Source organism: Podarcis cretensis (genome assembly GCF_951804945.1).
Source record: "Podarcis cretensis genome assembly, chromosome: 9".
Lineage (NCBI taxonomy): Eukaryota > Metazoa > Chordata > Lepidosauria > Squamata > Lacertidae > Podarcis > Podarcis cretensis.
Genome location: NC_137178.1, coordinates 59,986,032 through 60,003,422, shown reverse-complemented (window position 1 = coordinate 60,003,422; position 17,391 = coordinate 59,986,032). Strand labels below are relative to the sequence as shown.

At 45.6% G+C, this 17,391-nt stretch overlaps 1 protein-coding gene across 1 annotated transcript in view; it reads right to left on the bottom strand.

Moving 5' to 3' along the window:
• The window catches only part of GRXCR1 (glutaredoxin and cysteine rich domain containing 1), a 58,650-nt gene extending 41,883 nt beyond the window's left edge, over positions 1–16,767 (bottom strand). The window contains exons 1-2 of the mRNA XM_079989846.1: positions 16,621–16,767; positions 15,328–15,943 (exon numbers count right to left, since the gene is read on the bottom strand). Of these exons, the coding sequence (XP_079845972.1) occupies positions 15,328–15,717 (390 nt within the window). The 5' untranslated portion in view covers positions 15,718–15,943; positions 16,621–16,767. The remainder of the gene's footprint in view (positions 1–15,327; positions 15,944–16,620) is intronic.
• Positions 16,768–17,391: the final 624 nt, after the last annotated feature.

Below are 17,391 nucleotides of genomic sequence, written 5' to 3'. Positions count from 1 at the left end.
AGCTTACAGCAAATTCAATATATTCAGACCTTGAAGCACGGCATGGGGGAAGCCACACAAAATTTATAATTGGCCATGTAATTGATTTCTAGTTGAAGTGGTATTGCTATTCGGTATAATAATATAATATAATATAATATAATATAATATAATATAATATAATATAATATAATAATATATAATGGATTTTTGTAATTGAAAATTAATTTATATACACACACACACACACAGTGGTACCTCGGGTTACATACGCTTCAGGTTACATACGCTTCAGGTTTCAGACTCCGCTAACCCAGAAATAATACCTCGGGTTAAGAAGGCCCCATTAGCTAAAGTGGTACCTCAGGTTAAGAACAGTTTCAGGTTAAGAACGGACCTCCGGAACAAGTACATAACCCGAGGTACCACTGTATATATATATATGCGCTTTTTTTAAAAAAAAAGAAGCATTTTCACAGCATTTTTTATATGTGTCTAGATTCCATCATCTCTCTCTGATTGCTCAACTGGCCTTCATATAACACTGAATCCATGCCTGTACGTCTATAAAAAGAGCATTAGCATCCCTCAGCTTATAAAATACTGCACATACGTCAGGAAACATGCGGACTATATAGAAGCAAGTCTTTTTTGGGTGGGTTGCGCTTGACTAGAATTACTAAGCTCCTTATACAACTGGCAAACATTTTCATAACTTTAGGGTTTAATATATCCCGGGGTAGGTTTCCTGTGTTCCTGCTGATATCTGTAGAACTTGCACTGGTCAGTTGATTCCGTTTCACTTATGAAAGTCAGCTCAAGTTAGCTGCACTCAGCTCACACAAGATCTGGTATCAGGAAGCCTTGATCAGGAGCTGTCAAGGAGAGGATGTTGACACCTCACACCCAAAGTGTCCTGCAAAAGTCACAGGAAGATCCACAAAGAGCCAGTACCCATGGGAGCTTCAGCTAGGGGAACAAATCTTCCAATTTCATTTTCTCTCCATTGCTGCACATTTCTGTAACAATTTGCAATTTTTAAAAAATCTTCACAAAAAATTGCAAGCGTTTTAGTGCCACTGTCTCCAGATAAACACATTTTCCTGTGCATTTTTGACAAATGTACACATTTTTTTCAAGCATTTCCCCCCTAATACAATGCATTATGTGTTATTTTCATGAATGTGTGCATTTATATGCAAACTTTACCCTAATATATGCAGGTTTTTGTACATTTTACTTGGCTGGAGAAGTGAACTGCAAAATTCAGAGAAGTGTGAATTCCAACGGGCAGCTGTGTTTTGATTCATTGCTTTGGAACATGCAGATTATATAGCTTTGCCTTTAAATGTCAACCAAATCACCTTTCTCCTTCCATCCCTACTTACAGCCCACTTGTATGCACTCTTGCTCAGAGGTACGCATGCCAAAAGCACAAATTTCATTGCCCCAAACTGTTAAAATTGCCTGCTTCTTCTGCGGTCGATAAAAACTACAATTGTCATTAGAATGTATTTCAAAAAAAGATGTTCTCAGATGACGCATCTTTTTCATAAGTTGGCTTTGCTTGTGTACAAAAGCAAGTTCTTGCTAAATGTAGATTCTTCCCTTTCTGAAATATAGCTTGCTGTCCTACATGGCCTGGATTGCGACCACAATCCTAACCACATTTACTGTGGGTTAAAGCCTCAGCGCCTAGGGCTTGCCGATCGAAAGGTCGGCGGTTCGAATCCCTGCGGCGGGGTGCGCTCCCGCTGCTCGGTCCCAGCGCCTGCCATCCTAGCAGTTCGAAAGCACCTCCGGGTGCAAGTAGATAAATAGGGACCGCTTACCAGCGGGAAGGTAAACGGCGTTTCCGTGTGCGGCTCTGGCTCTGGCTCTGGCTCTGGCTCTGGCCAGAGCAGCGATGTCATGCTGGCCACGTGACCCGGAAGTGTCTCCGGACAGCGCTGGCCCCTGGCCTCTTAAGTGAGATGGGCGCACAACCCCAGAGTCTGTCAAGACTGGCCCGTACGGGCAGGGGTACCTTTACCTTTTTAAGAATTTGATGGGACTTACTTCTGAGTAGACATGGTTAAGGTTCCAGCCTCAATGCCTGACTGAATAATCTACAAGGCTCCACCCGAATGCTGCACATGGTTTTCAAGCAACTACTTTTGATGGTTCAAATTTAGAAAATGGATGTTTCAAGTATATTGGACCCCAGTCCACCTAGGAAGGAATGAGCTAGTTCAGATAGTTGCTGGTGATGTAAGGCTGATAAAACTTCTTTGAGGCATGTGGTGCAGCTGTGTCCTGTGTTGTCTTCCTTCTAGACAGAAATTAATTTTGGCTTGGAAAAATCCTTTATATTTGCAGATATTCGCAGGTATTTTAATGATGTTCCTGCAATGTGGGAAACTAACGATGAAAGTACACCCTGTGAGCCCTTAGAGACTGATACTTTGAGGATGGAAGAATAAGCACCGACCATCCATTGCTCAATGGGACGCGGATGGCGCTGTGGGTTAAACCACAGAGCCTAGGACTTGCCAATCAGAAGGTCGGTGGTTTGAATCCCTGCGATGGGGTGAGCTCCCGTTGCTGGGTCCCTGCTCCTGCCAACCTAGCAATTCGAAAGCATGCCCCAAAGTGCAAGTAGATAAATAGGTACCACTCTGGTGAGAAGGTAAACGGCTTTTCTATGCGCTGCTCCGGTTCACCAGAAGTGGCTTAGTCATGCTGGCCACATGACCCGGAAGCTGTACTCCCTTGGCCAATAAAGCGAGATGAGCGCCGTAACTCCAGAGTCGTCCGTGACTGGAGCTAATGGTCAGGGGTCCCTTTACCTTTATCCATTGCTCAATAGTCTGAAATCTTCCTGCTCTCTCTGCATTTGAATATATATACAGTGGTACCTCGGGTTAAGAACTTAATTCGTTCTGGAGGTCCGTTCTTAACCTGAAACTGTTCTTAACCTGAGGTACCACTTTAGCTAATGGGGCCTCCCGCTGCTTCCACGCAGCTGCCGCGCAATTTCTGTTCTCATCCTGAAGCAAAGTTCTTAACCTGAGGCACTATTTCTGGGGTAGCGGAGTCTGTAACCTGAAGTGTATGTAACCTGAAGCGTCTGTAACCCGAGGTACCACTGTATCTCTGCATTTGAGTATACCATCATCAATCTTGTTTTGGTATCAGTTCAGACATCCAAATATATAGTAAACTGCCCTGAAATCTATGGATGAAGGGTGGTATACAAATTTAATAAATCAATGAAAAAATAGATTCAGGTAGGTAGCCATGTTGGTCTGACACAGTTGAAATAAATTAAAAAATTAAAAAATTGTCCAGTAGCACCTTAGAGACCAACTAAGTTTGTTCTGGGTATAAGCTTTCATGTGCATACACACTTCTTTAGATACTTCAGATTCTTCTGGTATCTGAAGACATGTGCATGCACACAAAAGCTTATACCCAGAACAAATTTAGTTGGTCTCTAAGGTGCTACTGGGCAATTTTTTAATAAAAATATATATTTCAGTTAGGATTGATGGCTCATCCTTTCTGTACAGTGAGCTGACATTAATCCTCTCTTTTTATTTCATTCTGTTATATTTGCAACTAATGTATTTTTTTAAAAGATAAGCAAGGTTGCTATTATTTTCATGCGAAGGAAGAGGAACAGTGGTTAAAAAGCAGTGTTTTGGCAAAAGCTGACTAGTCTAGTCAACTCAACTGAGATTTGAATTCAGATTTCTAAATTCCAAGTGGTCCGTCCATTGGAAGAGAAGGCCTCTCCAGGTTTCAGAAAGATAACGTTTAGCTCTAGCCCAGCACGCCTTTGTTGAATGGTTACTTTAAATGTAAAGGTTCATCATTGTTCCACCTAATGTGTATGTCTTTAAGGGGCCAGAGCAAGGGCCAGAGCAAGATAACGAGACCCAGCTTTACAGCTGTGGAACATAGCAGGTGCTGCTGAGTTGCATTGATTAAGGTGTGTCAGCATTTGGTTGTAGTATATAAGGAGCAGCACCTAGCTCTCCCATTACCCTGGGGGTTGGGTTGGTGGTTGGGTCTGGTTTGTTGTTGATGTATTTAGTGTATAAGGAGTTTTTGTTTTTTGTAATTAAAACCTTGCTTAAGTTATTTTTGAGTCCCTTTCTTTTTAATGCATGGTCTCCCCAGCAAGCTCTCTGCAGCGCTACCATACTGCAAATAGCCAACAGCCTTTGGTTTAGCCTGGCAAGCCAGGCGACACTCAGAACCCCTCATTCTCAGTCCCAAAGGCACAAAAGCCCACAGAAAGGGGCCACCAATGAAATTGCTACATCACCTTTTCTTCTAGCTGCTTTGCCTGGAGGATGTGGAAAGATGTTGTCATGGCAACTGCATTTCCCTTCTCATTGAAGCAGGCAAAGGAAGATGAGGGGGGAGGGGTTGCCATAGCAACTTTTTCCACACCAGACACCAGCAGCAATCAAAAGGCAAGTCGGGAGGGATAAATAACACCCCCATGGGGCAGCAGTAGCGTTGCCTTCTTGGAATATTGAAGGCTCTAGTCCTGGCACATCTGCTTTGTGGAAAAGCAGAGTGTAAGCTGGTGGTGTGCCAAATTATTTTTGAGCCAAAACTGACCATGTGAAAGGGCATGAAAGTTATGCAGACCCTCTCCATCCCCCGCAAGAATCTATTTTCCATTCTTTTGTGTATATATATCTGCCATCCCTATTAGAAACCATTTAGCTCCTCAGTACACTATTAATTTGAATTCTGGTGCTGGAGGAGACTCTTGAGAGTCCCATGGACTGCAAGAAGATCAAACCTATCCATTCTGAAGGAAATCAGCCCTGAGTGCTCACTGGAAGGACAGATCCTGAAGCTGAGACTTCAATACTTTGGCCATCTCATGAGAAGAGAAGACTCCCTGGAAAAGACCCTGATGTTGGGAAAGATGGAGGGCACAAGGAGAAGGGGACGACAGAGAACGAGATGGTTGGACAGTGTTCTCGAAGCTACCAGCATGAGTTTGACCAAACTGCGGGAGGCAGTGGAAGACAGGAGTGCCTGGCGTGCTCTGGTCCATGGGGTCGCAAAGAGTTGGACACGACTAAACAACTAAACAACAACAACACACTACTGCTTGGGTTGCCTTTTTTTAAAAAATGCATCACATAGTGACCATGATGACATCACAGACCACTTGAGTCAGGTTTGGTGACATCGTTGAGGGCAAATGAAGCTGCATTGTCTGAAGTCCCACCACCCTCAACTACTTAACAGATTTGGACTGACATGGGGTAGAAAAGGCGGTTCACTCATGCACACCAGAATATATCTATATCCAGTGCTTCCCCCCCCCCAAGGGGTACTCAATGGTACGCAGTACTGGCACGTCTTCTTTGTTGTTGTTTTAAATTGTGGCACTTGCTGTAACAACTTCATGGTGAGTCCCAACACCTATTTGTCTTGAAGAAAGACACTGTCTATATCAGTATCTATCTGTTTAACCTTCCTGCAATATTTCCAACCCCTGAAGCCTCGCCAAGATGTGGGGACACCCTTTTAGGTCCAACACGTACAGTGGTACCTCGGGTTAAGTACTTAATTCATTCCGGAGGTCTGTTCTTAACCTGAAACTGTTCTTAACCTGAAGCATTACTTTAGCTAATGGGGCCTCCTGCTGCTGCCGTGCCACCAGAGCACGATTTCTGTTCTCATTCTGAAGCAAGTTCTTAACCCGAGGTACTATTTCTGGGGTAGTGGAGTCTGTAACCTGAAGCGTATGTAACCTGAACCGTATGTAACCCGAGGTACCACTGTATATGTGTATAAAATTCAGCTGACAAAAAAAAGGATAGTCCTTTCTTAGACTCTTCACGTTGCCTTTCTGTGGGTTAAACCACAGAGCATAGGACTTGTGGATCAGAAGGTCGGCGGTTCGAATCCCCGAGACGGGGTGAGCTCCCGTTGCTCGGTCCCTGCTCCTGCCAACCTAGCAGTTCGAAAGCAAGTCAAAGTGCAAGTAGATAAATAGGTACCGCTTCAGCAGGAAGGTAAACGTCGTTTCCGCGCACTGCTCTGGTTCGCCAGAGGCAGCTTAGTCATGCTGGCCACATGACCTGGAAGCTGTATGTCGGCTCCCTCGGCCAATAAAGTGAGATGAACGCAGCAACCCCAAAGTCAGCCACGACTGGTCCTAATGGTCAGGGGTCCCTTTACCCTTTATCTTTTAAATGGCCTGCTAATGCAGCCCAACTCTGCCTTTTAGAATCATAGAATCATAGAATCATCGAGTTGGAAGAGACCACAAGGGCCATCGAGTCCAACCCCCTGCCAAGCAGGAAACACCATCAGAGCACTCCTGACATATGGTTGTCAAGCCTCTGCTTAAAGACCTCCAAAGAAGGAGACTCCACCACACTCCTTGGCAGCAAATTCCACTGTCGAACAGTTCTTCCTAATGTTTAGGAGGAATCTTCTTTCTTGTAGTTTGGATCCATTGCTCCGTGTCCGCTTCTCTGGAGCAGCAGAAAACAACCTTTCTCCCTCCTCTATGTGACATCCTTTTATATATTTGAACATGGCTATCATATCACCCCTTAACCTCCTCTTCTCCAGGCTAAACATGCCCAGCTCCCTTAGCCGTTCCTCATAAGGCATCGTTTCCAGGCCTTTGACCATTTTGGTTGCCCTCCTCTGGACACGTTCCAGTTTGTCAGTGTCCTTCTTGAACTGTGGTGCCCAGAACTGGACACAGTACTCCAGGTGAGAAGGCTGATTTGTCGCCTTCTATCTTAAATAGCTTCCTCATGTTTTTAGTTGAAAAGAGAATTTGTAAGTAGGTCAACTGTGTGGACCTGTTTTTGTAAGAGAGAATTTTGAAGCAGTGTTAGGCCCAAGGGATCCTTTTTAAGAGAAACGGTTCCAGTTAAATCTAGGACAGGGTGGGGAACTTTCTTTTCTTCAGTCTGAGGGTCTCATTCTCCTCTGGGCAGCATTCTGGGGGACACATGCTAGTCATGGCCGGAAGCAAAAGGAGGCGGGGCAAGATATGCACATTTTTACTTTTATACAAGAGGCTAGTTTCTGTACACACACACCTCTTTATCCTCCATCCAAACAAGTAAGAGACATTGTTGTTATTGTTTAGTCGTTTAGTCGTGTCCAACTCTTCGTGACCCCATGGACCAGAGCACGCCAGGCACTCCTGTCTTCCACTGCCTCCCACAGTTTGGTCAGACTCATGTTTGTAGCTTCAAGAACACTGTCCAGCCATCTCGTCCTGTGTCGTCCCCTTCTCCTTCTGCCCTCCATCTTTCCCAACATCAGGGTCTTTTCCAGGAAGTCTTCTCTTCTCATGAGGTGGCCAAAGTATTGGAGCCTCAGTTTCAGGATCTGTCCTTCCAGTGAGCATTCAGGGCTGATTTCCTTCAGAACGGGTAGGTTTGATCTTCGTGCAGTCCATGGGACTCTTAAGAGTCTCCTCCAGCACCATAATTCAAAAGCATCAATTCTTTGGCGATCAGCCTTCTTTATCATCCAGCTCTCACTTCCATACATCACTACTGGGAAGACCATAGCAAAGCAGAACCAGTGAGGGGTGTGATCTGAGCAAAGGGAGTTTCACAGGGGAGAGCCCTGAGGGCCAGGTTGAAAGGCTTTGAAGGCCACATTTGGCTCTCTGAAGCGTCCCATCCATTATCCAAGTTCCCCATTGAGGACATATTTTTGGCAGCTTTATGACAGAGGATCAGAAATCAAAATAATAATAATAATAATAATAATAATAATAATAATAATAATAATAATTTATTATTTGTACCCCGCCCATCTGGCTGGGTCTCCCCAGCCACTCTGGGCGGCTTCCATAAAAACCAAAAATACACTAAAATATCACAGATTAAAAACTTCCCTGAACAGGGCTGCCTTAAGATGTCTTCTGAATGTCAGGTAGTTATTTATTGCTTTGACATCTGCTGGAAGGGCGTTCCACAGGGCGGGCGCCACTACCGAGAAGGCCCTCTGCCTGGTTCCCTGTAGCTTTGCTTCTCGCAATGAAGGAACCGCCAGAAGGCCCTCGGCGCTGGACCTCAGCGTCCAGGCAGAACGATGGGGGTGGAGACGCTCCTTCAGGTATACTGGGCCGAGGCTGTTTAGGGCTTTAAAGGTCAACACCAGCACTTTGAATTGTGCTCGGAAATGTACTGGGAGCCAATGTAGGTCTTTCAAGACCGGTGTTATGTGGTCTCGGTGGCCGCCCCCAGTCACCAGTCTAGCTGCCGCATTCTGGATTAGTTGTAGTTTCCGAGTCACCTTCAAAGGTAGCCCCACGTAGAGCGCATTGCAGTAGTCCAAGCGGGAGATAACTAGAGCATGCACCACTCTGGTGAGATAGTCCGCAGGCAGGTAGGGTCTCAGCCTGCGTACCAGGTGGAGTTGGTAGACAGCTGCCCTGGATACAGAATTGACCTGCGCCTCCATGGATAGCTGTGAGTCCAAAATGACTCCCAGGCTGCGCACCTGGTCCTTCAGGGGCACAGTTACCCTATTCAGGACCAGGGAGTCCTCCACACCAGCCCACCCCCTGTCCCCCAAAAACAGTACTTCTGTCTTGTCAGGATTCAACCTCAGTCCATTAGCCGCCATCCATCCTCCAACCGCCTCCAGGCACTCACACAGGACCTTCACCGCCTTCACTGGTTCTGATTTGAAAAAGAGGTAGAGCTGGGTATCATCTGCAAACCTGGGTATCATCCAAACCCCCTGATGATCTCTCCCAGTGGCTTCATATAGATGTTAAAAAGCATGGGGGAGAGGACGGAACCTTGAGGCACCCCACAAGTGAGGGCCCAGGGGTCTGAACACTCATCCCCCACCACCACTTTCTGAACACGGCCCAGGAGGAAGGAGCGAAACCACTGTATAACAGTGCCCCCAGCTCCCAGCCCCTCTAGACGGTCCAGAAGGATGTTATGGTCGATTGTATCAAAGGCCGCTGAGAGATCCAGCAGAACTAGGAAACAACTCTCACCTTTGTCCCTAGCTCGCCGGAGATCATCAACCAGCACGACCAAGGCAGTTTCAGTCCCATGATGAGGCCTGAATCCCGATTGGAAGGGATCCAAATGGTCTGCATCCTCCAGGCGTGCCTGGAGTTGTTCAGCAACCACGCGCTCAATCACCTTGCCCAAGAAAGGAAGATTTGAGACTGGGCGATAGTTGGCCATACTGGCCGGGTCTAAAGATGGTTTTTTAAGAAGCAGTTTAATGACCGCCTCTTTCAGCGGATCTGGGAATGTTCCCTCACAGAGGGAAGCATTCACCACCCCGCAGAGCCCATCGCCCAGCCCTTCCCGGCTTGCTTTTATTAGCCAGGATGGGCAAGGATCCAGGTGACAGGTGGTTGGTTTCATGCGTCCAAGCAGCCTGTCCACATCCTCGGGGGTAACGGATTGAAATTGATTCCATGCAACTTGACCAGACAGAGCTCTAGCACTCTCCCACCCCGGCACTGCTCCCACGGTGGTGTCTAGCTCCTTCCGAATCTGAGTGATTTTATCTGCAAAAAACTTTGCAAAATCGTTGCAGGAGATCTTGGGGTCTTTACAAGGCCCCGGTGGTAAAGGTGGTTCCGTTAAATTACGAACCACCTGAAAGAGTCTCCTGCTACTATTTTCTGCAGATGCAATAGAGGCGGTGAAGAAAGTCTTCTTCGCCGTCGCTATCGCCACTTGGTAGGCTCGACGTTGAGCTCTAACCTGTGTCCGGTCAGATTCGGAGTGAGTTTTTTGCCACCGACGCTCTAGCCGTCTCAGCGATTGTTTCATCGCCCTCAGCTCCGAAGAAAACCACGGAGCTGTCCGGGCTCCATGCAATCGGAGAGGGCGCTTCGGAGCCAGACAGTCAATAGCCCTGGTTAACTCCGCATTCCAGCGGGCCACCAGGGAATCAACTGAAAGGCCATCAACATGGGATAAAGCATCCCCTACCACTCTCTGGAAACCATTTGGATCCATTAAGTGGTGGGGGCGGACCATCCGAATTGGTCCCACCTCCCTGCAGAGGGGAAGGGTCGCGGAGAAGTCCAGTTGCACCAGGAAGTGATCTGACCATGGCACTTCTTTTGTTTCACTTTTACTTGGTGTCAGATCACCCACATCACTAGAGGTGAACACCAGGTCTAAGGCATGTCCATGACTATGAGTTGGGCCAAACTTATTCAGGGACAGCCCCATGGAGGCCATGCTTTCCACGAAGTCCCGAGCAGCCCCTTGTAAGGTCATGTCGGCATGGATGTTAAAATCCCATAGGACAACCAAACTAGGTGTCTCCAGGAGAAAATCTGCCACAACCTGAAGCAGCTCGGACAGGGAATCCTTGGTGCAGTGGGGAGGTCGGTACACCAAAAGGAATCCTGTATGGCCCCTATTGCCCAACTTCCAGAACATGCACTCAGAAAACTGGATCTTCCCAGTAGGACGCCTGGTGCAAGCTAGTGACTTCCTAAAAATCACTGCAACCCCCCCTCCCCGCCCACATGACCTGGGTTGCTGTGCGTAAGAGAAACCTGGTGGGCAAGCAGCGGCAAGGACAGGCCCATCTGCTTCCTCCAACCAGGTCTCTGTCACACATGCCAGGTCAAATCCTCCATCCACAATCAGGTCGTGGATGGCAGTGGTTTTATTCATCATTGACCTGGCATTACACAGCAACACCTTCAGGTCATGTAGGTTTCCCCTGTTGATTCCAGTATCCATCTGGTCAAGGCCAGACCCGGAGGCAGGGATAGTCTTCAAACAACAACTAAACCTGCCTCCTCGGTAATGACATGGTCTGGTCTTAGCGTAATATCTTTCTGACTGGGTGGTTCAGATGTTAGGTGTGATTCCCCCCCCCCAGGCTTCTGAAATCAGATGACTACTTTTTTCCATAAATATTGTTCAAAGGTTATGTGACGAATGTTCTCTGTTAATTACTTTAGAGAAAAGAGCATCATATAATTGGGTTGATTTGCACGTGTGTATTCATCATTTCATGGCTCTCAGCGGAATGTGTTGACTTCCTCTGTTGAAAAGTATCACCTTTGAGAGACATTGACAGCAATAGATATGAAAGCTCAGACTAATTTATGGTGTCTGCTTTACACATCCAAGTCATATCACTTGATCCTGCCACCAGCTGGGTACTTGGACTGTCAATGAGCTGGGGAAAGTTTCAGCAGAGGAAACAAGACGCTGAAGACAGGTTATGGAAAACGATTGCAGCTTTGTCCCACTCACAGACCTCTGTGACAGCAGAGCCATCTTAGCTCTGTGCATAGGTTCAAACCACTTGTTGTTGTTTAGTTGTTTAGACCATCAGAAACCAAAAATGCCCCACATACTACTTTCTGCTTCTCTCACAGTCCCCTCAATCCCCTTCAGAAGATTGCCCTAGCCTAGATGTTGAGTAGATGAACCCCCGAGCTGATGAGATGGTTACAAACCCTGCAAGATCTTCAAGAGGAGGCAGCAGGAGAAACTTCAGAGAATGTAGGTTTGGGAACCATTTGCACAATCCAAAGTTGTTTGTTCCTTTATTTGATCCTATCTGAATAGTGAAAGTGTTGCATATTACATAGCGATTCCTCCTAAGCTACGAGTTGCCTCTATGTGCAGTTGCCTGCTTTGAATTCTATGTGAATAGTTGGGTATCAAGACCACATCCACTCACCTACTTAATTTTATTGCATATATATTTTAGGAATGCAGCTGATGTGCTGTGCATCCTGATGCACATTCACACTGCAATGCTCACTGCCGTTCCACTTAATAAAGTGGCTGCATTTGTCTTTTGATCCTAGGTCACTCCTTGTTACATATGACTATTGACAGAGTCAATGAAGTAACTTAGGAAACTGCAATTAATCCAGAATTGTGGCAGCTAAACTGGTGACTGGGAGTGGCTGCCAAGACCATATAACACCAGTCCTGAGAGACCTGCATTGACTCCCAGTACGTTTTCGAGCACAATTCAAAGTGTTGGTGCTGACCTTTAAAGCCCTAAACGGCCTCAGACCAGTATACCTGAAGGAGCATCTCCACCCCCATCATTCTGCCCAGACACTGAGGTCTAGCGCCAAGGGCCTTCTGCGGTTCCCTCACTGCGTGAAGTGAGGTTACAGGGAACCAGACAGAGGGCCTTCTCAGTGGTGGCACCTGCCCTGTGGAACACCCTCCCTTCAAAAGTGAATGAAGTAAGTAGCTTTCCTACTTACAGGCAGCCCTGTTTAGGGAAGTTTTTAATGCTTAATGCTGTATTGTGTTTTTAATATTCGGTTGGAAGCCGCCCAGAGTAGCTGGGGAAACCCAGCCAGATGGGCAGGGTATAAATAATAAATTATTATTATTACTACCTGAGGAACTGTCTGGTCCAGGGATGCCAACTTGAACAAAATATTGGAGGAGCCCAAGTAAGACCTACCCGACATAATCGATCACAAGACGCCTATCAACTTTGAGGGGGCTCCTATAGCCTGGTCTCCTGCACCCCCTGCCTGACCACTGCATTTGACCAGAGATTCTGCTGTAGGAAATCTGCCCATCAACTTTAATCATGGCATTCTGTGTAGCAGCACCTATCTTATGGAATTGCCTCCCTTTGAACACTGCATGCATATCTTCTGTACTAAGTTACAGACAGTTGTTGCTAACTTTCCCATTTACCCAAGCAGCCCTGTATTTGGGGTTTTTGATGTGCTATATAGTCTGCATGCATATATGTGTGTGTGTTGAATTTTATACTGTTTTAATATATTTCTCATTGCACTCCACTTAATTAATGGTATATAATATTGTAAATATGTAAATAAAATGAACGGAATAATAATCAGCATTTAAAGGCTGAAAATGAGATTTAGAAAAATATAATTAGTTAAAAATTGATATTTTGATATATATTTTTCTATTTCCTCAATATACAAATATTAGGATTTTATATCAAGAAACCATACATTTAGGCTATAATCACACATCACCATACTCAGTTGACTTACTTCTGAGTAGACATGTATTGAATTCAATTGGCTTCTTTCTCTAGGAGTCCTGAAGTTTATTGTACAAAGAAGGTTGCAGCCTAAGTACTCAGAATGGGGAAAAATTCAAATGAAGCAATTTAATCCTTTCCTGCAGCTAGTGAGAAGAGGGTCTTATTAAGACAGAGAGCTCTAATTCAGTTTTCATTTCCCCTCTACTAAAGTGTTTTTGTGTGGCCATTATTCATTATCAAAGGTAACATTCTTAGTTGGACAAGTTGGTGGGAGTTTGCAAGTATGCATTTTTTACATAAGGAAGATGTAAAGATGCAAACAGATGCCTAAAGCTGTTAAAATTATATCATATGACTATGCTGTAATGACACATTTCCATTCTTAATCCGTTTTCAGAAGTCCAAAATTAATGCTTCACATACGTAATCATTTCAAGACTTAATATGACGTGAAAAGAGCATTCATTATTTTCAACCTGAAAATCACCAGAAGGAAAGGGTGATAAGAGGGATTAATAATTTATTTGCAACCTTAGTATATCTCACTAGGAATTACTGGGTTGTATTCAACAGGGATCGTAGGGCCTCCATTAGCAGAGCAGGGAGAGAAGCAATTTTCAGTGGCATCCCCTCCCACCCGCAGCCCCCTAAATTTACTCTGGAGGGTCCCCCAACCATCTGGAGCAGATTTAGGGAGGTGATGGTCTGCAGCAGAAAGGGTGAATCACCAAAAGTTTCTTCCCTCCCTGGTCCACTGATGGAAACCTTTTTGTCAGCTGAGTAACAACACCAGATACAACCCACCATTAGGTAGGATGGACATGATTCAGCCAGTCCTCGGAATATTTAAGTCCTCTGGACTTCAGTGGCAGAGGGTGACAATGCAGTCGCCTGTATGTCTACTCAGAAGAAAGGAAAGGTAAATGTACAGAGGATTGCAACTTTAGGCATGTATTTAATTGTCCCATTAAAAGAGTAAGTCTGAAAAGTGCTTGACTGAGGCTAGATCATCTAACTCCTTCTTGTAAAAACCAGCAATGGTTTTCAGGGGTTAATTCAAGTTGGATATCACCAGGGCTTAATGGTGCTAGGGTTAAAATCCAGAACAGGTTGAACAGGAAGAAAGAAGGAAATCTCCTTTGAGAATTTGTTTTCTTCACCATCCAGGAGCACTTTAAACACAACAAAATTCCTACATGTAAGAAAAATCTTGCAGACAAGTATGCACTACTCTTTTTTACTTTAAATCTCAAATTGCATAGTGGAGTAGAGGCACAGCTACAAACCCAAAAGTCCACAGTTCGATTTTTGCCTTTGCTAGGACCCAACTAGATATTCTTTAGGCAAGTTACCAACGCTTGGCTCTGCTCCCCGTATCCACTGTTACATAATAATGCTAGTCTACCTTAGAGGATTATAAGAATTACCGAGATCAGTTGTAGTGCTACATCATAATAATAATAATAATAATAATAATAATAATAATGATGATGATGATGTCATGGCTGTGAGAAGCATGTTTTTACAATATTGAAATTGATCATTAAAAACAAGACTGATGAACCACATCAGAACCTGATATAAAAAGGAAATATTTCTGACAAGGCCAGTTTTTAAATGAAATGATGAACAGCAGTCAATTTCAGATGGCATCTTCCAAAGGAGCATCATTTAAGCTCTCCATTTTCTGTCCCACTCCCAGCATTCCCATGTGCAGTGGCCCCGCCCCCTTTTGACCTGACCTGATCTTTCAGGTATCGAGCGTGAAGGACTGCGAGGAGATTCTCACAGAGTTCCACTGAACATGTTTAGAATAATTTCTGCAATCTGGAGTCTCGATTGCACAGTTCCTGATTGTGGGAAGAATTCTAGTGAATATGGTTAGGATTCTCCCTATGACATGAGGGCTTTTGGAGCAAAGCCTGGGAGTTCACCCCAATACCCTTACACCATTTGAGTCCCCACACATTATTTTGATGAGCTGAGTAGCGCTAACTACATACCCCAAAAGTGCTTGAAAAGAATATTTAATACAACATGTGGTGAAGATATTTCCAGAGACCTTTAGAGTGTTCCCCTTTGAGGTTTTTTGGGGGTACGATCTAGCCTGCAGGCTTCCGGTAATGTCAATTTTTATTTTTATTTCTTGCTTTTGTTGCAAAGATATCAAAGCCTGACCGCTAGATCAAAAGGAGCTCTCATTTTAGGAATTAATCTCTGGGATGTTGTTATGAACTCTGAATGTTGAGCATACATAGACAAAAATATGGCGCATGCTTTGGGATAATTTGAAAGTGGAGACAGAAAGAGGTTGTAGACCAGGAGCAAAGCCGCTTCACTTACCTCAAAAACCTTTGTTAAATTGTCAAAGAGGGCTTGACCAGCACTGACTTTGTGCTTGACTCCTCGAACGGTGCCATTTTTGCTGAGGATGTTGACTCTTTTGGTGCCAAATCCTCTCTCTTTGGCAGCTCTCACGAAAATGAGCATGTCATCGCCCACCTTCTCATTCTCATCCCACTCCAACCCAAGGTTTCCATTGTGCGGCCCGTCCGATTCACTCAGCCTGCTGTTTGGGTCTGTTTCCGAGCTGCTGGTGCACTCGGAATCCAGTGAGTCAGAGGTTTCCCCGTCGGCGTACACCTCCTTGAGCACTCTCCCGCTGTGAGAAGAAGCCACCCGGAATCGGACTTTCCTCGGCTGCCCCTCGCCCTTGCTGTCGCTCTTAAACATTGTCCCATCCGCCGAAATCAGCCGCTTACATCCTACTGGTCTAGGTTGTCATCGCATTTGCCAGATTCTCACACTTAAAACAATATCAAAGTTGTTTTCCACTGACGGCGCCACCGCTCATATGAAGCGAACATCGAAAGGAAAGTGGAGTCCGAAGAAGCGACAGAGCTGTTCAGCAATTAATAATGGATGCAAGCGTGTGCTATGGTTACCTTTAAACTAAAACCTGTAAAATGAGAGGAACAATTAAATATTCACGATCTATTGTGTGTTTTCCTCAGTGTCAGAAAGGGGGTGGTGGTAAGAAAAAGAGTCCAAGGCTGAAAGAAAGAAACAGCTTAAGATATATCTAAGACATATATGTTAGTTTTCACGGCATAACAGAGACATAAGGTGAAGAAAAGGGACGCAGGTGGCGCTGTGGGTTAAAGCCTCAGCGCCTAGGACTTGCCGATCGAAAGGTCGGCGGTTCGAATCCCTGCGGCGGGGTGCGCTCCCGCTGCTCGGTCCCAGCGCCTGCCAACCTAGCAGTTCGAAAGCACCTCCGGGTGCAAGTAGATAAATAGGGACCGCTTACCAGCGGGAAGGTAAACGGCGTTTCCGTGTGCGGCTCTGGCTCGCCAGAGCAGCGATGTCACACTGGCCACGTGACCCGGAAGTGTCTCCGGACAGCGCTGGCCCCTGGCCTCTTGAGTGAGATGGGCGCACAACCCCAGAGTCTGCCAAGACTGGCCCGTACGGGCAGGGGTACCTTTACCTTTACCTTTAAGGTGAAGAAAAGAGGAAATGTAGAAACCTTCCTGAGCTCCTGCTTCCTGACAGCTGCTGGCACTTGCTGTTTAGAGCTATCTTCAAGCTGGCATCCTCAAATGACATTTTGTGGAGCAATCTTAGGCCAGTTACCTGTTACACCTTCCGAGCCGGGTCTTCTTGAAGTTGCTCAAATGGCCGCTTGCTGTCTGTGGTGAGCTGGCTCATCACAAACTGAGGCAGCTGTGTTGCTAACAGGTCCTCAGGCAACATGCTCTAGAGCCGGCGAGGGGAACTTCTGGCTTTCCAGATGTTGTTGGGTTCCAATTCCCATCAGTCCCAGCCAGCATGGCCAACAGCCAGAGATGTTGGATGCTGGAATCCAAGGGCATTCTGAGGACCAAATGTTCCCATCGCACCCACCCAGTGGCAGCTATTATCATCTGGTAAACTGACTCACTATGAGGTTGGGGTAGTTTTGACCCCATCTCATGTATGTGATTTCACCTCTCTCACTTCCTTGAAAACACTCAGCTGCCCTTTCCTGGGGGAACGGCCTTTGCCTTGTCCTTGTGCAATGGCGCATATGCATATTTACTCACAAGGAAGTCCCATTGGACTCATTCCCTACCAGCACCACTGTTCTCCCTCCCCATTCCTTTTTTCTCATTCCATCCACCCCTCTCTCTGGTTCTCCCCCAACCCCACGCCAATTTTTGAGTGAAAGCAGGCATCTGTCTAATGTTGCCTCTGCGACTCTATAACACAAGCCACATACAGTACATCAATATAACATGTTGCTTCGTTTGTAATGAACTGGATTTGCTGCTTGCCGAAAATAAAGGGCATTTGGAAATACACCAGGGGAGTGCTGGGAGAAGCTAAAATAGTTTCAACAAGACTAACAAAAAATCTCTGTAATAA